The sequence below is a fragment of the Rhinatrema bivittatum genome, chromosome 6 (assembly GCF_901001135.1).
Source record: "Rhinatrema bivittatum chromosome 6, aRhiBiv1.1, whole genome shotgun sequence".
NCBI classification, from domain to species: Eukaryota; Metazoa; Chordata; class Amphibia; order Gymnophiona; family Rhinatrematidae; genus Rhinatrema; species Rhinatrema bivittatum.
Window position 1 is genome coordinate 182,385,603 of NC_042620.1, and position 23,090 is coordinate 182,408,692.

Sequence of the window (23,090 nt, forward strand, 5' to 3'; positions counted from 1 at the left end):
TGAGAAATTTCTCACAAAGCTCCTAAGCGCGAGGCAACTTGCTGCACGGAAAAAAGGAACTGAAGGGGGACCTCTGGTGGCTATAGGGTTAGTGGCATGCTCAGTGTGCCAGTCAAAGTTCTAGAAACTTTGACAAAAGTATTCTGTGACAGGGCTCCATATGATGATGTCACCCATATGTGAAGACTACCATCCTGCTTGTCCTGGGAGAACTCTCTATCATAGGTATCTTTATAGAAATAGAGAATATGATAACAAATAAGAACCATAAGGCCCATCTAGTGTGCCCAGTTCAGTTCCTGTTGCAAATTCATAGATCTTAGTGATCATCATCATTGTTTATTTATTACACACTTTTCCAACAAAAGAGTTAAAAGTGAGTTACAACAAGTTCAGATATGTAGGCATTGTTGATATAGACAAATGAGAATATATCAGGGTGCTAGAAAAGTAAGGCACATTAGATAGAGGTTAAAAAAAACTTGTAATAGGGTAACACTTGGAGAGGGATAATGAGGTAGACGTATCAGCAGGGAACACTGGAATATTTCAGAACAATCTTTTAGATGTTGATTGGGTAAGTTGCAAGGTATTTTCCAGGTGACCAATAGCAAGTCTTCTTTGCCAAGTAGTCTTTTTGTGATGACAGAATAACTTGTGAGACAGGTTTTTTAAAATAGTCTTTGGTTATAACAAGCAGGCCGATTCAGTATGGTGCGCTTGGCCGAGCGCACCGTTAGCCCCCTTTTGGCCGCACGTTTTTGACACGCTATTTTTACCCCTTATACAGTAAGGGGTAATAGTGCGTCAAAAACACGCGACCAACCCCCCTGAAACTAATAGCGCCTGCAACATGCAAACGCATGTTGAAGAGCCTATTAGTTAGTCCCGCGTGATACAGAAAGTAAAATGTGCAGCCAAGCCGCACATTTTACTCTCAGAAATTAACGCCTACCCAAAGGCAGGAGTTAATTTCGGCCGGCACCGGGAAAGTGTACAGAAAAGCAGAAAAAACTGCTTTTCTGTACACCCTCCGACTTAATATCATAGCGATATTAAGTCGGAGGCCCCAAAAATAAAAAATAAAAAAGAATCTTAAAAAAAAAAAATTTTTAAATCTGCCCACAGCCTGCGGCCCATGGGTTGGAAAATGGACATTCAATTTTGCCGGCTTCCATTTTCCGAACCCATGGCTGTCAGCGGGTTTGACCACCGACGCCAGTAAAATTAAGCGTCGGCTGTCAAACCCGCTGACAGCCGCCACTTCTGTCAAAAAGGAGGCGCTAGGGACGCGCTAGTGTCCCTAGCGCCTCCTTTTTACTGCGGGCCCTAATTTGCATACCTTTCCTTAGTGAATCCCGCACCCAGGAGAGTGGCCTGGGCGCGTGTCGGGAGACCGGATGCTCGCCGGCTCTCCTGCACGGTTTACCCAAAGGAAAGGTATGAGACAATTTCTAGGGTTCATCTGGATAAGGATCAATGGGTTTGAGGTTAGGAGAAGATTGCAAGGGTGTAGCAGTAGAACTGATTGTGGTAGTTCCTGCTGTATATCAATGGTTATCTTAGGTGGCAGGGCATATTTTGGGTTCTAGTCGAAAGATATATTGCTTTTCTCTCCATCCAGAGATATATTACTTTTCTCTATGTTCTAATCTGTCTTGTGTGTAGCTAAATAGTAGAGTTCGCAATAGAGATAGTAGAATTATGTTCTCTTACTAACTGCCTGATGTGTGGCTGTGAGGTATAAGGGGGAAAAAAAAACCCCCAAAATTCTGCTTTCTGCTGCTCTTTTGGTTTGGGGTTGCTGAAATTCTTACACTTGCATTCTAGGTGGAATAATAATTGCTAGATATTATTCTAATTTCCAAGCCTGTTATTTAAGTGGGGAACGGAGAGTAATAGTTTCTCCTAGAGATTTAGGAATGCTCTGAAACTATGTTGAAACTCCGTTACACAGCTGCAGGTAACTAGAATCTAGTTTGAACTGGTATCTCCAAGCACATGTCCTACTTAACTGAACAGTGAGCAGGTTATACCTCAGTGCTGCTAGCAGTGAGAATCTTACCTGGGTCCTGCTTCTGCTATAGTGAAAGCCTAAAATTTTCTAAATGTTTAGTAATCTCAACTGTTTAATTTCCTCCCTCCCTACCCCTCTATCCACCCACCCCTGAGTTTACTTTCTTATATGATCTTCCCTGCACTCCTAGTTAATTAGCTTCGATTACTTCTTCTGCCATTATATAGTATTTCCTTACAGTTCAGATAATAACAAACTTTCACAGTGATTGTAAAATAGGTTTTCAAACTCTACCTATTTATCTTTACTGTTGCGCTTCCCGGCTGTGGCCACTCCACAGCCAGTCCTGCTCACCTCTCCCTTCCATCTGCTAGCTCCGGGCTTACCTCCTCTGCTGCCGCAGCTAGTGCACAGCATTCCCAGCTCCCCCGCTCACCGTCTCCGATGCCGGCCTCACAGCGGAACTCCTGTAGGGGCTCCGCGTCTTCCTGCTCCTCGGTCCTGCCTCTAGGCACGTGCACGGCCGACGTCGCCCTATTTAAAGGGCCAAGTGCGGGAAACCCGAACCCTGCGCTCCCTGATGACATCATACAGTCTCACTATATAAGGCAAGGCCCGTTCCCCTGAACGGTGCCTTGGCAATCAGGTTGTACACTCCGGTGTTGCTAGTTTGCCCTCCAGTGTCTATTGTTCCAGTGTCTCCTGTGTCAGCATCTCCTGTTCCTTCGTCTCTCCATTCCTGGAATTACCCTTCGGACTGATCTCACGGTACTGACCTTTGTCTGTTCTCTGACTCCTCCTGTTTGCTGCCTGACCTGACTTCTGCCTGAACACTGACCACTCTTGATCGCTGCCTGGAACTTGACCTCTGCTTGACCTGATTACTCTGATCGCTGCCTGGAACTTGACCTCTGCCTGACCTGACGATGCCCAGATTGGCTTCTGATACTGACCCTGTTTTGGCTGACCATTCTGGACTGATACTCTGGCCTTGATCCTCGCTATACATTCGGACACTCTTCCGGCCTCCTGCGACCTCTGGACCTCCCTGTTTGGGCTCTGACCGCGCACTCTTGTTCGTGGTGGGTACTCTTCTGAACTTTCTTTCTAGAAGCCCTGCGAAGCCCATCTAAGACCAGGCGGCCCGGGTAACCAAGGGCTCAACCTGAGGGAACCCCGGGCTGCTATTGGCGAAGCTCCAGCTAGCCTCTGTCTCCTCCTGTGCTCCGCCTCCTAGTGGCAGGCACTTTCCGGGTCCGACCAGAGGGCCGTAACCAATCCCGCACCAAGCCAAGGGTCCACTTCCAGCGCAATTAACACTAATAGCAAATATCTAAAAAGTAAAAATCCTTGCTAGAACCTAAATTTTACCTTACCTTATTTATATGATTTAAGGAATTAGTGATAAATTAACTAAATGTCTTTCATTTGGACAATCAAAGATTGTTCCTTTTGCCTTCAGCTGTCTCGGTTAAAATGAAGCTCATTCATCTAAGGGAGCAATTATCTAGGTTTCAATTAAACTCTTCTTTCTTGAACCACTCTGTATCTCATACCCATCTCCCACAGAAACCCAGGGAAAAATGGTTTAGAATGGGCTCTGGTAGAACAAGACATGTGACAGACACCCACCTTCCCCAACTTTACAGCATCCTGTGCATCAAACCCCCTCTCCCACACAGATGTCAGACTTCCAGAATTCAAAAACCCAGGAACAACTGGATAACAGTGGACTCCTGCAGAATAAGGCCTGTGATGAAAAGACACCCAGTCTCCCCAATGTTATCGCTACATAATGCTTTTCTGCACTGGAGAATGAAGAAGCCTCAGCAATAGATATTGAAGTGATCTCTAAAAGTGAAGTCACCCAATGTACCCAGAAGCCCTGCAACAGAATAAGATATCATAAAAGAAAACTGCTTCTGCTGGGAGACTCAGTCATCAAAGGAACCAATTTGGGAGCACATTTTGATGGTGACACAACAGTTAAATGCCTTCTGGGATCCTCAACTAGTAGAAATGCAAACCAGATAGTCCAAGTCATTGAAGATGAAAGAAGGAACTTTGATATCCGTGTTATCAGCCATCTGGGGTCCAATGACCTCAACAGAAATGGTATCCATGAAGTACAAAAAGATTTCCTAAATCTAGGCAAGATGATAAGACACACTGCAAAGAACATTGCCTTTTCGGAAGAATTACCTGTTCATGGAAAGGGAAATGAGAAGATATGCCATAAAAATAATTTCAATTCCTGGCTCAAAACCTGGTGTACAGAAAATGGTTTGGGATATATTGGAGGCTGGTGTCGTGTATGGAGCAGAAAAAGGATGGCCTACATTTGTCTGTATCAGGAAAGAGGATGCTAAATGAAAAATTCAGATCATATATTATAAGGCATTTAAAATAAAAGAATGGGGGGGGGGGTGTGTGGCAGAAAATGGCCAATGAAATTGGCATGTCACCCCTAAGCAATACAGGTCGTGGGAGGCGAAAATAAAATCAATCAGCCCAAAAAAGCAGAAAAGTTGCCTAGGAATTGCTACAAATCAAGGGAGAAAAATTGAAAAGGTAAGACTACAAATGCTCATAGTTTGGGCAATAAAATCGCTGATCTGCAGACCCTCATGTTAGAGGCAGACTTGGACATTGTTGCTGTTATGGAGACATGGCTCACAGATTCTCACAATTGGGAAATGGCCATACCGGGCTATAGCTTCTAGGCCATACCGGGCCATACCGGGTTATAGCTTCTAGGCCATACCAGGCCATACTGGGCTATAGCTTCTAGGAAAAGTAAAAAGTTATGGGATAGGTGGCGATGTCCTTTCATGGATTGCAAACTGGCTAAAAGACAGGAAACAGAGAGTAGGATTAAATGGGCAATTTTCTCAGTGGAAGGGAGTGGACAGTGGAGTGCCTCAGGGATCTGTATTGGGACCCTTACTTTTCAATATATTTATAAATGATCTGGAAAGAAATATGATGAGTGAGATAATCAAATTTGCAAATGACACAAAATTGTTCAGAGTAGTTAAATCACAAGCAGATTGTGTTAAATTGCAGGATGACCTTGTGAGACTGGAAAATTGGGCATCCAAATGGCAGATGAAATTTAATGTGGATAAGTGCAAGGTGATGCATATAGGGAAAAATGACCCATGCTATAATTACACAATGTTGGGTTCCATATTAGGTGCTACAACCCAAGAAAGAGATCTAGGTGTCATAGTGGATAACACATTGAAATCGTCGGTACAGTGTGCTGCGGCAGTCAAAAAAGCAAACAGAATGTTGGGAATTATTAGAAAGGGAATGGTGAATAAAACGGAAAATGTCATAATGCCTCTGTATCGCTCCATGGTGAATCCGCACCTTGAATACTGTGTACAATTCTGATCGCCGCATCTCAAAAAAGATATAATTGCGATGGAGAAGGTACAGAGAAGGGCTGCCAAAATGATAAGGGGAATGGAACAACTCCCCTATAAGGAAAGACTAAAGAGGTTAGGACTTTTCAGCTTGGAGAAGAGACGACCGAGGGGGGATATGATAGAGGTGTTTAAAATCATGAGAGGTCTAGAACGGGTAGATGTGAATCAGTTATTTACTCTTTCGGATAGTAGAAAGACTAGGGGGCACTCCATGAAGTTAGCATGGGGCACATTTAAAACTAATCGGAGAAAGTTCTTTTTTACTCAACGCACAATTAAACTCTGGAATTTGTTGCCAGAGGATGTGGTTAGTGCAGTTAGTATAGCTGTGTTTAAAAAAGGATTGGATAAATTCTTGGAGGAGAAGTCCATTACCTGCTATTAAGTTCATTTAGAGAATAGCCACTGCCATTAGCAATGGTAACATGGAATAGACTTAGTTTTTGGGTACTTGCCAGGTTCTTATGGCCTGGATTGGCCACTGTTGGAAACAGGATGCTGGGCTTGATGGACCCTTGGTCTGACCCAGTATGGCATGTCCTTATGTTCTTATTTTCTTAACTTGTTAAGGAAGGACAGAGAGGACAGAAAAGGGAGAGTAGCAGCTCTTTATGTTAAAAACAATATCCAAACTACAACTGCAAGGAATGTGGGGTAGAGAGGAAGCATTATGGGCCACCCTAAAAAAAAGATGATGGTGCATCCATTTTTACTAGTGTGGTTTATAGGCCTCCGACTCAAACGGAAGAATTAGACAGAGATCTGTTCAAAGACATCCAAAAGGTGGGAAAGAAGAGAGTAGTGTTGATTGTTGGAGAATTTAATCTGCCATATGTAGACTGGAAAATCCCTTAAGCGGAATCGACCAGAAGTAGAGAGATAGTGGATGCCCTGCAAGGGGCTCCCTTCAAACAAATGGTAATGGAACCCATGAGGGAGGGAGTTATACTCGAACTAGTGATCACTAAAGGGGATAATGTCTCTAATGTCCAGGTAGGTGCCCACCAGTGATCATCAAACAGTATGATTTGACATCACAAACAGGATACGGAGAAGTCACACAAAGACCCGAGTTTCGACTTTCAAAAATACAGACTTTGTCAAAATGGGGACATACCTAGAGGTAGAACTAGAAGACTGGGAGAAAATGGGAGAGGTAGAACAATAGTGGATCTGCATGGTATTGTTCTGTAAAGGAATAAGTTGAATTAGGCTATTTTTCTAACCTCAGGCAGCAGATTGCCTTGAGCCACTCCTGCCGGCAGTTGACAAATACACCCTGTACGAGACAGCTGAACCTTTACATTTACCATCTGCCTCCTCCTCCACGGGTTGGGGCCTTGGATTCTGGCGGCCAGCAGGATTTAGGCGGGTTCCAAGGGCAAGGATAGTAGTTAGAATCTAGAGGTACACCTGAAACAGAGTGAACAGCAGGCTTACAGAAATCAGAGGAGGGTCAATGTCAGGGCAGTAAGCAAGCAAGGGCAGTCCGATCCAGGCGAGGAGGCAGGTCTAGGCGGCAGGCAATTGTAGTCTGGTTCAGGCGAGAGGTCAGGTCCAGGTGGCAGGCAATTGTTGGGTCAAAGCAAGAGGTCAGCTTCAAAGAAACTAGCCGAGGGTGGACATGAATACACAGGAGACACTGATGACAACAACAAGAAAGACAGGCTGGACTGGAAGGCGAGACAAGACTGGACAGAAAGGCAAAGCAAGGCTAGATGAGGAAATAGGAACCAGGAACACAGAGAAGCAATATGTACTGTACAGGATGCAGGAGACCCATTGCTGAGGCATCTTCTCTTCTCAGAGGAAGTCTTATATGAGAGCAGGCGATGATGTCATCAGGAGGCGCCAAGGTAACTTTCCTGCCATGGGCCCTTTATCCTGTGGTGAGTCGGACACATGCGTGCCTAGGAAGAGGGATCCGAAGCAAATAATCTACCAACCTCCCATCAGACCCCCACTTCAACTTTTCAGAAATACACCTCTGCTGAAGGATATGTCATATCCTTCAAAGAATCACTTCATGAATGCAGAACAGTTCCAGTTCTTTCAATAAGAACTGTCAGCCCTCCTCGCAATAACTCTGGTGGAGCCATTCCCAGTACCACAAAGAAACACAGGATTCTATAACTACTTCTTCACTCCAAAGAAAACGAGTAGTCTCCAACTCATCTTAGATCTCAGAGAACGTAACAAATACCTAAAGAGAAAAAAGTTCAGGATGAAATCTCTAGGAACCATCCTTCCACATTTAGAAATCAATGACTGCCTTGACCATTCTGGACCTCTAAGATGCCTACACACATATTTCAATGCAGAAGGTTCACAGGAAACTTCTTCATTTTACCATAACCAATGAGCATTACCAGTATCATGTTCTCGCTTTCAGCCTCATGGCAGCACCCAGGGTGTTCACAAAATGGTTTTCCCTTCTTGGATGATTGTCTCTTATTCAGCAATGCCCTTCAGGAAGATCATGCCTCTACTCTGTATAATGAAAACCCTTCAATCCATAGGATTCATCATCATTTTCCCAAAATCCAACAGTGGTCAATCCAGGCTACAAGCACCTGGCAAGTACCCAAAAACTAAGTATATCCCTTGCTACTGATGCAATTAATAGCAGTGGCTATTCCCTAAGTAAACTTGATTAATAGCAGGTAATGGACTTCTCCAAGAACTTATCCAAACCTTTTTTAAATCCAGCTACAATACCTCCAAATCAAGGATAGGGAACCCATCTGAATAACTTTTATTCTCAGGGAACTTGGTCTCCATAAGATAGACTGCTCCACGAAAACCAATTAGAGATAAGAGCAATCTTCAATGCTTTAAAATGTTAACTCCCTGGTTAAAAGGGAAAGTGGTGTTAATTCAGACAATCAACTAATGATGACCAGCCTAAAAAAAAACAAGGAGGAACAGACTTTTTTGTCAAGAGACCTGCAAGATATGGAAATGGGCATTTTGCAAAGATGTACCTGATAGCCTTCTGTCTTCCTGAAAACTTAAACCAGATAGCTGTCATGTTAATTCGCCAACTGCAATCACACGAATGGTCATTGAACAACTGTATAGCACAAAACGTTTTCAACTTTGGGGAACTCTGCAAACAGATCTCTTTGCAGCCCCATTCAACAACAAAGTTCCCATCTATTGTTCCAAAACACCAGCAAGGAACAGTCTAGTGAAGGATGTTTTCCAATCCTATAGAATCAAGGGGGTTTTTTTTATGTGTTTCTCCCAATTTCCACTCATAGCCAAGATGATTCAAAAATTAGGAAAAGAAAAGGGTCTAATGATTTTGATAACCCCTTTTGGCCAAGTTAAATTTGATTTCTGTGACTTCAATACCTAGATGTCCAACAACTGATAAGGTTGAAAACATTCCCATCTGTGATCACTCAGTAGAATGGAAATCTCTATCCGAATCTTCAGCCTTTAGCTCTAAATCAGTGGTTCTCAACCTTTCTAATGCCGTGACCCCGTAATACAGTTCCTCATGTTGCGGTGACCCCTCGCCCCGCCCTCGCCCTGCGAGGGCGGGGCGAGGGCGGGGCTTTGGTCATATGGGGCGGGGTTATGGATGGGGTTGGATTTTAGTGCATACTTATTTATTATGACATTTATAAACAGAACCACAATTCCTCATAAAACAATAAAATTAAGAAACATAAAGCATCAGTTATAATAGTAAAACCATACTAATAAAAGAATATTTTAAAATTACTGATAAATAGAATTTCTATTAATTAAAATCATATACATTTTTATAATTTCCCAAACACCAATAATATTTCAAAACAGCACATATATCAAATAACACACAATAATTAAAACTAATAAGGATTTTAAAAAGCCCCTGCTGTCCATACATGGGAGCTCTTGATTTCCAGTCACCCTGATATTGTCGAGGATTAGGAGGTTATCCTCTCTCTCTCACACATACTCACATGTCCATTCTCTCTCACACATACACTGTCACATACATACACATTCATGCTCTTATATCCACCATAACCTCTCACTCTCACAGACACTGACACACTTTCAGGGTGTAAGACACTCTCTTCCCCCCCCCCCCCCCCCCCCCCACTCACACACACTCTTACTCCCCTGGATTTTCTCATACACACTCATGCTCTCACTCTTACTGGCTCCCTCACAACCTCAGAGCCTCTCAGATAAAACTCTATGCAGCAGAAATAATGCTGAATGTTGAGAATTGTGTTATGCAGACTAATCTGGAAAATGCACTAATTTCTACATGAGTCATAATGAATCAGTCCTCAGCTGCAGGCTTCAATTGATTATCCTGGCTCCCTTTAATTTAATGTTTGCCAAATACAGTTCATGTGTAACAGCAATCCTAATTCTCCACCAGATCAAGCTGATTTCACATCCCACTTCATACTTTGTCACCTCCAGCTGAGTCAAACAATTAATCTAATTACTGCCACTGCTGCCACGTGGCTATTGGGGAGGCGCTGATTGCTGCTATTGGCACTGAAGCCCATTCTGCTGCCTCCTCTGTGCAGGCCCCCTGGGTTTCCACTTCCTCCATGTTGATCTCGTACATTGTGAGATCCGCCATAGAGAAAGTGCTACTCTTGCACATTCCCAAAGATTACATGTACCAATCAGTAAAAAGTAATTTATTTTTTTTTTACATCTGCTTCCCTTTATTTTTTTGCCATTTCCTTTTATATTGCCTTTTTTTCTGTTTCTTTTCTCTCCACCTGTCTTCTTCCCTCAAACACACAGTCAGGTTCTCATTCTCACATGCATTTCTCTCTCAAACACACATACACACACAGGATCTCACTGTCACATGCTCTTTCTGTCATGCAATCATTCATACACACAGTCTCTCACTGGCACAGGCTGTCTGAGTCTCACACACAGGCTCTCTCACACCCCCACATGCTGCCTTGCTCAAGCACAGGCTCTCACTGTCACATGCTGTCTCTTTCACACACACAGAGGCTCTCATATGCTGTCTCTGCAAACACACACAGTCTCTCAATTCACTCTCACACACAATCTCTCAACTCATCTCATACTCGCACACACCTCTCTCTCACCTCTGGGCCTCTTCTTTACGGGTTACCACAGGATGGGCTCTGCAGCGGCCCTAGTCTTCCCGGCCCCGCTGCTCCTCTTCTGCACGCGGCTGACGCGCCTCCTCCTTCCTGCCCGTGCGGCTCCGGCAACATTTGTCTTCCGGGGCAGGGCGGGCAGGAAGTAAGTAGGAGGAGCACCGCGACGCGCTCCCTTTTGGGGTTGGAGGAGGCAGGTCTCCAGCTTCGCCCCGCCTCCCCGCAGCAGCCGCGGCGCTGCGGGCCGGCAAAAAACCCCAACGGCCCGGTACTGGTCTGCGGACCGGGCCGTTGGGGTCGGTCTGCAGATCAGTTTTGGTCGAACGACCAAAACACAGGCGACCCCTGTGTTTTGGTCGTTCGACCCCCGCCGGGGTCGCGACCCACAGGTTGAGAACCGCTGCTCTAAATCCTGGATGTTAAAAGTCAGCGTTTCCCCTGGAGCTGGCAGCAGAAGAGGCCTTACTCTGCAGCCAGAGAAGGTCCAAAATGTGTGTGTGAAAGAGACTTGCCCTGTGAGAGTGAGTGCCTGTGTGTGAGAGAGACTTTGTGAGTGTGGATGAGAGGGTGTGTGTATGCACATGAGAGGATGGGGGTGTGGGGGTGTTTGTATGACAGGGAGGGTGGGTGTGAGTGGATGTCTTTATAAGAGGGTGTGTGTCTGTATGAGAAGTGTGTGTCTGTATAAGGGAAAGTGGATGTGTCTGTATGAGAGGGTGGTGGGGGTGGGAGAGTTGGTTTGAGCGTTGCTTTGCCCCGTCAGGGTGTGTCTCCAGTACTCCAGTGGGGCTGGATTCTGTGCTAATGCACTCAAGGTCTCCAGTAGTGGTGTGAGTGGTCAGCTAGAGTGAGACTTGCTGAACTGAGACTAGCGTCTACCCTGGTGCATTTCCCACTTGCCTGGGTACATTTCTTTCCTCAGCATTCTCCTCGGGTTCGCATGAAGAGGCATATAAAGGGATATACTTCATTGCATGCCTGTGAAGATCTTAATGAACCGCCAGAATCTGCAGCTAATTTTGTCCCCCTTTCAGGTGGCAGGGCTTTCAACACACTGGAGGTAAGAGTGATGTTTTAGCGCATACTACAATTATTCAACAACCACAGCATCTAGGAGATGGATGGTAGTGGTAGTCGGTGACTCATTTTTGAGGAGCATGTTATCATGGATAATACTTCTAGGTATACTACACAGAGCCTATCAAAGGAGACTTCATGCATCTGGGAGACAAGTTAAAGCAGATAAGTACACAGGTGATATTCTCCTCTGTCCTCCCAGTCAAGGATAAAAGCCCAGACAGGGAAGGTTGCATTCTAGAGATGAATGAACAAGAGCATTTGGCTTCCTGGATAATGAGGTGATGTGAGGAATGCTGAGCAGAGATGGGGTCCACCTGTCAAAGAAGGAATGCAGCATTTTCCAAAACAGACTGCAAACCTACTGAGGAGGACTTTAAACACTTTGAGGATTGATAAATAAAACCCTGAAATGAGTAAAAGTACTCAGGAAAGTACATCTTTAAATACATAGAGGAATGTGGTCAAAAGATCTGGATACTTATATACACTAATGCTCATACTATGGGAAATAATGTCCCAAATCTAGAAGCAGTAATGGAAGATGCTGACTTGGATGTTGTAGCTGTCACAAAGACATTGTACCTGGAAAACCTCAACTGAGATATAGTTATACTGGGCAACGGAGAGAGTAGAAAGAGAGAGAAGAGTGGTATATATAATACAAACAATATTAAAGCAACAGAACTGCAGAGCTTACAAGGTAAGGAGAAGGCATTGTGGGTTGATCTGAAATGAGGGAATGGAATATCTATTTATATTGGTATAATATACACCTCCATCACAGGACTAAGAAATGGATAGAACTTAAATGGCGGATATTCATATTGACGTCAATATTCAAAGCCATTCAGACAAATAGTTCACAAGTTATCAATCCAAATGGCAAAAATTTGAATATTTTAGCTTGATTTTATCCGGATAAGTCATTATCCGGATAAAATCTAGCCGATTAAAAAAGAGGTATTCCGGGGAGAGTTTTAGTTATCCGGCTAACTTAGCCACTTTTCAAATCTATATGCCAAAGTTAGCCGGATAACTTTACACCTGTTTTCAAGCAGATCCAAAGTTATCTGGCCTTGTGTGGCTGGATAACTTGCTACTTAACTGGATATCTAGCTAAGCAGTGCTGTAAAACTAAAACAAAAAAAGAAAAAGGGTCTGTGGCCCAAGTATCTCCTTTCCTCGGCCAATTTTAATAGATAGCACTGTTGGCCATGCAACCCCCCTCCCGCCAACCCCTTCTAAATCAGTAAAGTGTTGTGGGAATTGGGGCCGCCACCCCCCCTATCATCCTTTCTCCGTTTGGGATCATAATTTGCTATCTGGCTTCCCCCTGGCTCTCTTCCATCTACCTACAGTCTCAACTGTTTGGCCGCACCCCACCACTACCACCAGACCCTGCATTCCCCCCCCCGATACCAAAATCACACTCCTGCCAGATGCAAGATCTAAACGCACCTGCTCCCAGAGATCCAGCATTGTTTCTATCAGAAACAGGCTGGAAGCATAAACTATCCACAGTTTATGCTTCCAGCACTAGAAAAGTAAGTCACCATGGCTGATCTGTTTCAATACTTCTGGAGACAGGCAGATGTGGTTCCTCTTCACAAAAGTGGAAGTAAGGAAGAAGTTGGGAACTGCAGACCAGTTAATTTGACTTATTTGGTGAGTAAATTAATGAATTACTGATAAAACGTAGGGTAGTACGTTTTCTGGAATCCAATGGATTACAAGATCCAAGGCAGTATGGATTTGCCAGAAGTAAATCTTGTCAGACAAATCTAATCAATTTCTTTAATTGGGTGACCATAGAGTTAGATCAGGGGAGATCACTAAAAGTGGTATAATTGAATATCAGTAAGGCCTTTGACCCAGTTCCACATAGGTGACAAATAAACTGAGGTGGCATGTTCGAGTGATCATGTTCTTAGCATGTTTCAACACTGACTTCACCATGGAGTGGTGTGGTACTTGTACCACACTCCAAAGCCATCTGAGGGCGAGATGCAGGTCCTTGAGGAATTAGTGAACCAGGATAGCTGTGGATTCCCTGGAGGTTGAGGGAACTAAAGAAGCCCAAAGATATCTGTCCTCAGGTCCTTTTTTTTCTAATGCTGATAAACTGCACAGACCCTGCATGTCTCTTAGCCGGTCGTGGAGCACCACGCCTCTGAGCATGGTCTGCCTGCTTCCTAGCTACCTTTCGCGCCAAATATGCTTCATGTAAAAGCAGGATGAACTCTGAGGAGAGAGAGAGGGTCCTCCATCCCGACTCTGGAGGGATCCCCCTCCCCATCCGATTCGGGGTCTCGTTGGTGGGTAACCCCTTGGCCCACCGGAAATAGCGGGGGGAGGGGGGATTGTCACACCCCTGAAAAAGTCCCAACGGGCCTTCAGCCCCAGACAACATGGCTGCCTTTCCCACGCCCGGCAGGGGAGTCGACTTCACAGGTGCTCCCGTGCCTGTTTTTGATCTAGGTTGCCATTCCCGATGTGGCCTCTCGCAGTCCCGACCGGTCTTCCCCCTGAAAAGGCAGCAGGAGCACAGTCCAGCATGTGACAATTGCTCAAGCATTGCCATACAAATGGCATGCACTGCCATGTGCCATCCTGACCATGAAGCGCGTCAACTCAAATGAGGCTCGACCATGTGGCAAAAATAACCCCACCACTCCATGCAACCAAGTAACACAGATGCACAGGAACCCACCTTGCAGCCTTCCTGGCTGCTAAAATCCTTTCTGCTTCTCTGCTCTAACCTTTCTTTTTTTTTTTTTTTTTTTAACTTTACTGAGACAGCAGAAAGGCAAAAATTAGTTTCCTGACAGAAGAGCTGCCAGACTCCAATTTGTTCTCCTGGGGGGAAGGGAACTGGCCCCACCAGCTATTCCGTCCCGTCCCCCCCCCCCCCCCCCCCCGCCCCAGGCAGTGACAGATCAAGCCAAACCAGGGTCCCCAGCCTCCTGTCGAGCTCAACACCAGGAGGGATAGCTCCACCAGGGCCTAACAACCATCTGGGAGAATAAATCCACAGATTTTACATTCTCTATCCCTTTTTTTTCAGACTGCAAGGATTATACCTCTACCATCTGCTGGAGAAAGAGAAATACCGGGGGTCTGCACGTAGCACTCCAGGTTATATGCCAGTGCAACTTTATGTTTCCATCTGCTGGAAGGGAGGAATAATCCCAGGAATCTAGACTGATCCATGTAAGAACAGGAATGAGAATTGTGCATGGCCAAAGTGATGAAGTGGCTCCTCAGAAGAGGAAACTGGCCACAGCTATGATGATGAAGAGGATCCGAGCCTCTGAGAATGAATCTGGTTGCGGAAGTCTGGGGTAAGAGGCTCTCAGCAGAAGATGATACAAAGGCCTAGATCCCTCAGTACTGAGGAATTTCTCCTCCTCCACCACTCCCCCATTGCTGGCTTACTAGTGAGGCATGAAGAGGCAGGAGCAAGGGGTGGGGGGATTGTCAGCATTGGGAGGAAACAGAAAGCTTGCAAAAAGTAAGTTTGTTCAAGCCACATGTGCTATTAAATGTGCTGGGACTCCATGGACCAGAAAAATTGTGTCTGTGGGATGCATTTGGGGAACCTGCTATAAGGGCCTATAATATACAAAAAATAAAAAACAAGACAGCAGAAGAATGAAGTTTAAAGCCATGAGGAACTGTAAGAATGCAGAGATAAGGAAAAAAAAGCTCCATCTCAGTCAAGCAGCAAAAGGGAACTCATGGAGTTTGGTTCTAATGGCTCTAGCACCACTTATTGGCAAATGACTTTCAAATAAAGACATTCTATAGCTTGAGAAGCTCTGAAAACTCAGCAAGTGACAGGCCCTGTGGATCCTTTATCTTGATGGGCTTGTTTGAAATATAAAACATTCTAACTACTTCACGGACAGAAGCAGCACATCCAACACTTCAGCATTTTCACACTCCCTACCTTCACTGTGATCAAGCTCTGGGCGGAAGGACAAGAAAAGCCAGGACAGCCCCACAAGAAGAGCTACCACCAGGTTGACCACAATCCAGGATTGCAGAATCTGATTCTCTGTACCTGCCACCCTAAATAAAGAATACACATTTCTGATAGAAAATCCAAAACAGGAAAATATGCACCAGATAGATAAAAAATATTATAAATTGTGCTCATAGTTAAAGTAATAACGGATAATCTGGTTTAGCTGAAAGAATAATTTTCACCAAAGTTCATGTCATAAATTGCATCCAGGGAAAAAATGTCCTGTTTTTATGAGCAGAATTTACAAAATGAAATGCAACAGAACTGTGAATAATTTAATATGCTTTGAGTGTTATAAAAAATAATTAAAACCACTCACCTTCATTGTTCTCCTACCACCTCTAGTACAATAAAACACACCCTGACTATGCTTATTAATTTATATCTCATATTAACAGCCCTCATTATTTCACAAACTTAACTTTGCAAGTGGATAAAGCACAGTTGCTTACCCGTAACAGGTGTTCTCTGAGGACAGCAGGATTTTAGTCCTCATACATGGGTGACATCATTGGATGGAGCCCGGTCTGGAACTTTGATCTCAAAGATTCTAGAACTTTCAAACATGCCCTACTGAGCATGTGCAGCTGTAATTATCACCCTGCCCCCTAGGCAGAGTCCCTCAGTCCATAATATAGCTCATACATGGAGAAACCAACTCCCAGGGGAAGCAGGTGGGTTTTGTGAGGACTAACATCCTGCTGTCCTCGAAGAACACCTGTTACTGTAAACAACTCTGCTTTCTCCGAGGACAAGCAGGATGGTAGTCCTCACACATTCCCAAGCTATAGCCTATTCGAGCAGGCCAAAGTGGGAAACCACACAGTGCTGAAAGCTCCACCTCTCTTCCTTTTGCCTGTGAGGCAGCTGAACCCAAAGGGGTCTAGGTGGGAAAAGACTGGGACACAAAACCCCAATGCTTAGCAGAGGTGCCTAAGGCAGGGGAGTGATGTGAATGCCAGCAAGAAACACACTCCGCATCACCGAAAACATTATAGCAGGTTTTCAGATCAGTAAACCATGACAATGAGAGTAGGTCTACATCCTCCTGGATACAGGAAAAAGTCTAGAGATGTAAACAAGAGAAGAACTCTTGGACAAAGACCGCATAGTTTCCTTCTGACCACATAGTTTCCTTCTGAATTAAAAAACAACCGAAAAATCAACTGGGGCCCGAGAGCTCTCCAGAAAGAAACTATGGCCCAATGGCATCTGAAGGAGAGAATGCATCTGCAAAAGTGTGCTCCATGTTTGGCCGATAGCCACAATGGGTAGAAAAACCCAAGCAACGCTTGGAAGAATAATCAGCAGCAACAGCAGGGTCTGTGATAGACCCTACGTGCCAAAGTATCAAACGTAACTGACTACGCAGGACAGCATCAAGAGCTTCCGTGGATGAAAGGCAATCCCTGAATGGGATTGCTAGCCCAAACCCCCGAGAAGGGAGATAAGGCCTGTCATGGGCAGAGCTATCCATTCTGTCTATAGGATGGTTCAGCTGAGCAGGAAGGCACTTTGGACAACCCAGTGAAGTAAGAAAAGCTAAAGGCAGAACTGGCCAGAACTTAGTGAAAATATAGGGAAAAGTGGTGTGTCTTTCCCTGCAGATATACACTAAGATATACTACGTATGCCCTAGCTTTTCTTCCACTCCACTTTCCAACTGGAAATCGGAAGGAGCGAAGAACACAAGGAGGCAGACCCCTGAACTGCAGTGGTAAGAACAAGTTGCTAGGTTGTATAGCAAAACCCCAAGCAAATAACTCACTGCTGATTCCAGTAGGGAGTTACCACCAAGATAGAGCCCTCAGCCTGCCTGTAACAGCTGAAACTGAGAACAAATCCCCCAGGGAAGAAATCAAGAAACATTCCACCAAGAGACAGGAAACCGGGGTTCCGCAAGTGCAAACCCTTGTAGAACAGGATTTCTTCACCGGCCAGGAAACCCTAAGGGTACCAGGGCAGGGTCAGTGTGATCTTAGAACAGACTGCCTACCAACCTGGCTTAGGTATTAATACCTCAGCCTTGATTACCTATACTTTCCCCAAGGAAACACATGGTTCAGTAAATGGAACAACCATTGCATGAACCAGGACTCTCCTGTCCACAGACAAGGTTATCCCTAAAATGGGGGACATATAGCTTGCAAGCCACTGCAATCAAAGAGTATCACCTCTGTTGTGGGGTCCCTCATCCCCAACTCCCTCAGCCATAGATATGGTGAGAGATGAAAGGCATACTTGCCAATTAGATGGACTAGAGCTCTCCTCACTGAGGTAGAGTCCTGCAGACGAGAATGACTAGCAATAGTGGTCCTCCACAAAAAAGAGCCATTGAGCTCAGCAGGTATCAAAGGTGACTCACAGATGGGAAAACCCCTAATCTTCACCTGGGAGCTACCCTGAAGAGGAGACTCCTAGTATGATGGGGAGACTGCATCTGGAACGGTTCCCTGCTGTGCCTTAGGACGGCCTAAAGAGAGCGCTACCGCCTGACTAGCTCTCTGATCCCGCAAGGAACAGGCAGCAACTGCCAGTCAGAAGCAGGGACATCCATTGTCCTGGAAACGGAGAACAAGGGAGACACATTGTAGGGGTGGGACAACCAGGCATCCAGGGGGAGACCCATAAGGATCGCCCTGAAAACCCAGTCATATCTTCCCTTCCTGAAGGGACAGGAAAGCAACCAGAATCCAGGCCTCCCGATCCCAAAAAGCCTTCCAACTCTCCAGGTGAGAGTTGGGTTACAATCACTGATCATTGAGTTTCAGACGTGACCTAATCTGCCACTTACAGCCACCCTCAGATGGGGTAGGCCACCACAGTTATCAACAGAGGGACCCCAGCAAAATGGACCAATAACCACTGCTGCTGTCCCCTGGTCCTGGCCTACAAGGAGATGCACCGATTCAAAAGAATTGAGGCTCCAGTTGGGCAATAAAAACCTGCAAGGGATGGAGCCCCAGGAGCTTCCCCTCAAAGGAGATTTCTAATACGGGAGAGGTCGAAAGACATAGTCCTCTTATAAGGAAGGGAAAGAATCCTGACACTATCCTCCTGGCATCCACTCCCATAGGGGTTCGACCAGGAGCACAGTCTTAGGTCAGTCCTGTGGCTGCGGCACACAACCTTTTGTGCTCACCATGAGGGAAACACACACACACACACACCCACACCCCCATACAGTAGAGGGCAAGTGTAAGATTAGTGTCCTCCACTGTAAAAGCACGCTGACCAGTACTCATACAGGGTATCCCATCCTACAGATGGCAGCACACCTACGAACCCACTCACCGTGCTTGTGGGTACAATCCCATGGCACAGTAAGGACCGAGCACCATCTGTTAGGGTCAATGGCTGCGTGCTGTCAAAAAGCAATCACAGAGTGTGTGATGGCACTTTCCTTGCCAGTGCTCCCTAGCACCTTTATAGTGCAGAACAGATGAGGAGGCTGATATCTTGACACAACAATGGCAGAATACTAGCATGGCTGTGTACTGAACAGTCAGAGAGAATGTCACCTGCCAGTGCACAAGGTGCTTGGGAGTAGATTACTCCTGCTGAACCTGACCTCGCATGCTGTTCTTCACTGTCGCAAAAACTCAAGTGAATAGGAAAAGTGTGACGACGGCATCCCCATTACCACTGGGGCTCTGATTATGGCGTGGTGGTGGGTGGCATTCTATGGCATCATGCTCATAGTACCCCCAGTACCTGATAATGCTCCAAGAGGCTGAACAGAGCCCTTGAAATTGCATGTGGATGGCTCACCACCTTTTCTCTCATGGAACAGTAGCAGCAAAGTCCATGGCGACGAACGGGGCCCATGGTGCTCTGCAGCAGTGACCTATGGCATCCGACCAAGTCCACTGGTCCCCTCCATGGTAACAGCGTCTTTAGGGTCCATAGCGCTCTTGCACTCACCAATGATAGATCGCATCAATGGCACCAAACGATGCTGCATCCAGGGCTTTGTCGGTACTTGAATATGTCTTGATCAGTTCAAAGTTATATAGCACCATCCCTGACACCCTACGCACTGACTTGCCTGCCAGCCTTATCCAAGCAATAATGGGCTGCGAAGGTATGGACAGAACTCCAGGTGGCAGTCTGACAAATATCGATATGTGGAACAGAATGAAGATGCGCCACTGAAGTTGCAACAGCCCTTACAGTGTGTGCTTTCACACGGTCTTGTAGCGGAATGCCTGCTTGCTGGTAGCAGAAGGAGATACAGTCTGCCAGCCAGGAGGAAAGGGTCTGTTTTCCCACTGGATTTCCCAATTTGATGTTATCAAAGGAGACATAATTGGGTGGATTTCCTGTGGGCTGATGTGCGGTCTAAATGAAATGCTAGGGCATGTTTGCAGTCCAGGGAATGAAGAGCCTTTTCTCCTGGGTTTGAATGGGGCCTTGGGAAGAAAGTAGGTAAGATGATAGATTGATTAAGATGAAATTCCGACACTACCTTTGGTAAGAACTTAGGGTGTGTACGGAGGAGTACTCTGTCGTGCAGAAATTTAGTGTAAGGCGGGTAGGTGACTAATGCCTGTAACTCACTAACTCTGCGAGCGGATGTTATAGCGAGAAGAAAAATTACTTTCCAGATGAGATAGCGAAGATTGCAGGATTGGAGAGGCTTAAATGGAGGTTTCATGAGCTGCCCTAAGACCACGTTAAGTTCCCAAGCAGGGGCCGGAGGGCGCAAGGGAGGTTTTAGGTGGAGCAAACCTCTCATGAAGCGAGTGACTAAGGGATGTGTGGAAATCAATACGTCCCCTGTGCCGTTGTGGAAAGCGGCTACCGCACTGACATGCACTCTTATAGAGAAGGTTTTCAGGCTTGACTCTGAGAGATGCCAAAGATAGTCCAGAAATTTCGCGGTGGAACAAGCGAAGGGGTCGATGGACATAGATGTACACCAGACCGTAAACCTTTTCCACTTAGAGCGATAAGAGTGTCTCGTGGAAGGCTTTTGTGAAGCTACTAGGACTCGAGATACCGACTCCAAAAGGTTAAGGGGTCGGAGTATCAGCCTTTCAACATCCAGGCCATCAGTGACAGGGCTGGGAGGTTGGGGTGGCCTAGGCGCCCGTTGTTCTGATTTATCAGTAACGGGTCTGTCCCCAGGCAAACATGCTGGCATACTGAGAGGTCTTGGAGGATTGGAAACCAGGCTTGGAATGGCCAGTGTGGGGCTATCAGAATCATTGAGCCCTTGTCCCTTTGTAACCTCACAAGAGTCTTGGAGATGAGTGGAAGTGGAGGGTATGCATAAAGGAGACCCATGGACCACGAGAGGGCGAACGCATCCCTCGGCTGTGAGTGGCGGCTGCGAGAGAACGAGCAGAAGTTCTCTACCTTGCGGTTGTGGATGGATGCAAAGAGGTCTAGACGTGGATAACCACAGTGTTGAAAGAGTGTGTCCGCTACCATGGGGTTGAGGGACCACTCGTGCGGATGAAAGGTTCAACTCAACTCGTCCGCCAGAACATTGTCCACGCCCGCCAAGTAGGTCGCCTTGAGGTACATCGTGTGAGAAAGAGCCTATGCCCATATCTATGCAGCTTCCTGACACAGTAGGTAGGAGCATGTTCCTCCTTGCTTGTTGATTGTCCACATCGCCACCTGGTTGTCGGTCTGAATCAGGATGGCTTTGTTTGAGAGGCAATCCTGAAAAACCCAGAGGGCATATCTGATCGCCCGAAGCTCCAAGAAATTTATCTGTTTGGCTTCCTGTGGAGACCAGGTTCCCTGAGTCTGTAGGTCGTTGTCATGAGCACCCCACCATAGGCTGGAGGCGTCTGTCATCAGGATAATCTGAGGTTCTGAAGCCTGAAAAGAAAGGCCTTGAAGAAGATTGGAGTGTTGCATCCACCAAGCTAGCGACAGGCGGAGCTGCTTAGTAACGTGGACAATGCTGGACATTGGCTGATAAGCCTGAGCCCACTGGGATCGCAAGCTCCACTGTGTCACTCTCATGGCCAGGTGAGCTATGGGTGTGACATGCACCGAGGATGCCATATGACCCATCAGGATGAGGAAACGACGAGCCGTCGAGTAATCTCGAGCCTGGAGGTATTGTGCCAGGGACATGAGAGTGTGAGCTCGATCCTGGGGGAGGAAGGCCTTTGCCTGTAAGGTGTTCAAGTCTGCCCCTATGAAGGATAGGGTTTGAGATGGAACTAGTTTGGACTTGGCATAGTTGACTACAAACCTGAGAGATAGAAGTGTATTGAGGATTAGACGTAAGGATTCTAGTGTGTGGTTTTGGGTCGGAGCCCTTATCAGCCAATCGCCGCGATAAGGGTAGACATGGACTCCTTGACCCCTCAGGTAGGCCGCGACTACTACGAGGCACTTGGTGAAGACTCGAGGTGTAGACACCAGGCCGAATGGCAGGACTCGGTACTGGAAGTGCCTGGGGCCAACTAGGAACCAAAGGAATTTTCGTTGGGACGGAGTGATGGCAATTTGTGCGTAAGCGTCCTGAAGATCTAGAGAGCAAAGCCAATCTTCTCTTTGGGAGTAGGGAACCCAGGGTTACCATTCTGAATTTATGCAGATACTTGTTCAATGCACGTAGGTCCAGGATGGGACGAATGTCCCCCTGATTTTTTTGGGATGAGAAAATACAAGGGGCAGCGGTTCTATTGCCCAGGATTTGAGAAGACTGAAACATCCTCCTCCAGCTGAGAGGAATGGTCGGATGATCCCCACGTCGGCCGAGGTGGGGAGTGCTCCGGCACAATCAGGAAGTTGAGGTGGTACCCTTGAGACACTACCGCCAGGACCCACTGGTCGGAAGTGATCGTGTGCCATATGTTGGTGAAGTGGCACAGTCAACCGCCGACTGGTACGGAAGGAAGAGGAGGTTGGCTTATGCTCTCTAGCGAGGAGTCAAAACCCAGCAGCTGGGCCCGGTTGAGGGGCTGGCTGGGTCTTCTGAGGTTGGGCTTGCCTGGGTTGACCCTTCTGCTAAGGCCTGGAAGGGCGACTTTGAGTAGCAGGAGGATAATATCTCCGTGGCTTGAAAGACTGTCACTTAAAGTCCCTTCAGAATGTCCACTTAGAAGTGGATGGGAAATCAGACGGTACTGAGGAAAGCTGGCGCAGCGTTTCATGGTGGTCCTTTAGCTGTGCAACTGTTTTCCTGGATTTTGTCCCCGAAGAGATTATCTCCAGCGCAGGGTAGGTCTTCTAACCGGTCCTGCATCTCTGGTCGTAGGTCTGAGGACTTTAGCCAGGCCCTCCTACTTGCACTAATCCCCGCTGCTGACACTCTAGAGGCAGTGTCAAAAATATCATAGGCAGCGCAGACCTCATGCTTGCCAGCATCTAGGCCTTTCTGAGCTAGAGCATTGAGCTGATCCTGGAATTGGTTCTGGTAAAGATTCAGAGAAATCTTGGATCTTCTTGAAAAGGTCTCT

General features: G+C 46.2%; 1 protein-coding gene across 3 annotated transcripts in view; it reads right to left on the bottom strand.

Moving 5' to 3' along the window:
• Positions 1-23,090, bottom strand: part of TMEM237 (transmembrane protein 237) — a 159,076-nt gene that overhangs the window by 12,881 nt on the left and 123,105 nt on the right. For 2 of the 3 annotated variants that reach the window (XM_029606272.1, XM_029606270.1), the window contains one exon: positions 15,583-15,704. The exons of the other annotated variant lie outside the window; for it this stretch is intronic. In XM_029606272.1, coding sequence (XP_029462132.1) covers positions 15,583-15,704 — 122 coding nt within the window. The remainder of the gene's footprint in view (positions 1-15,582; positions 15,705-23,090) is intronic. 3 annotated transcript variants of the gene reach the window in all.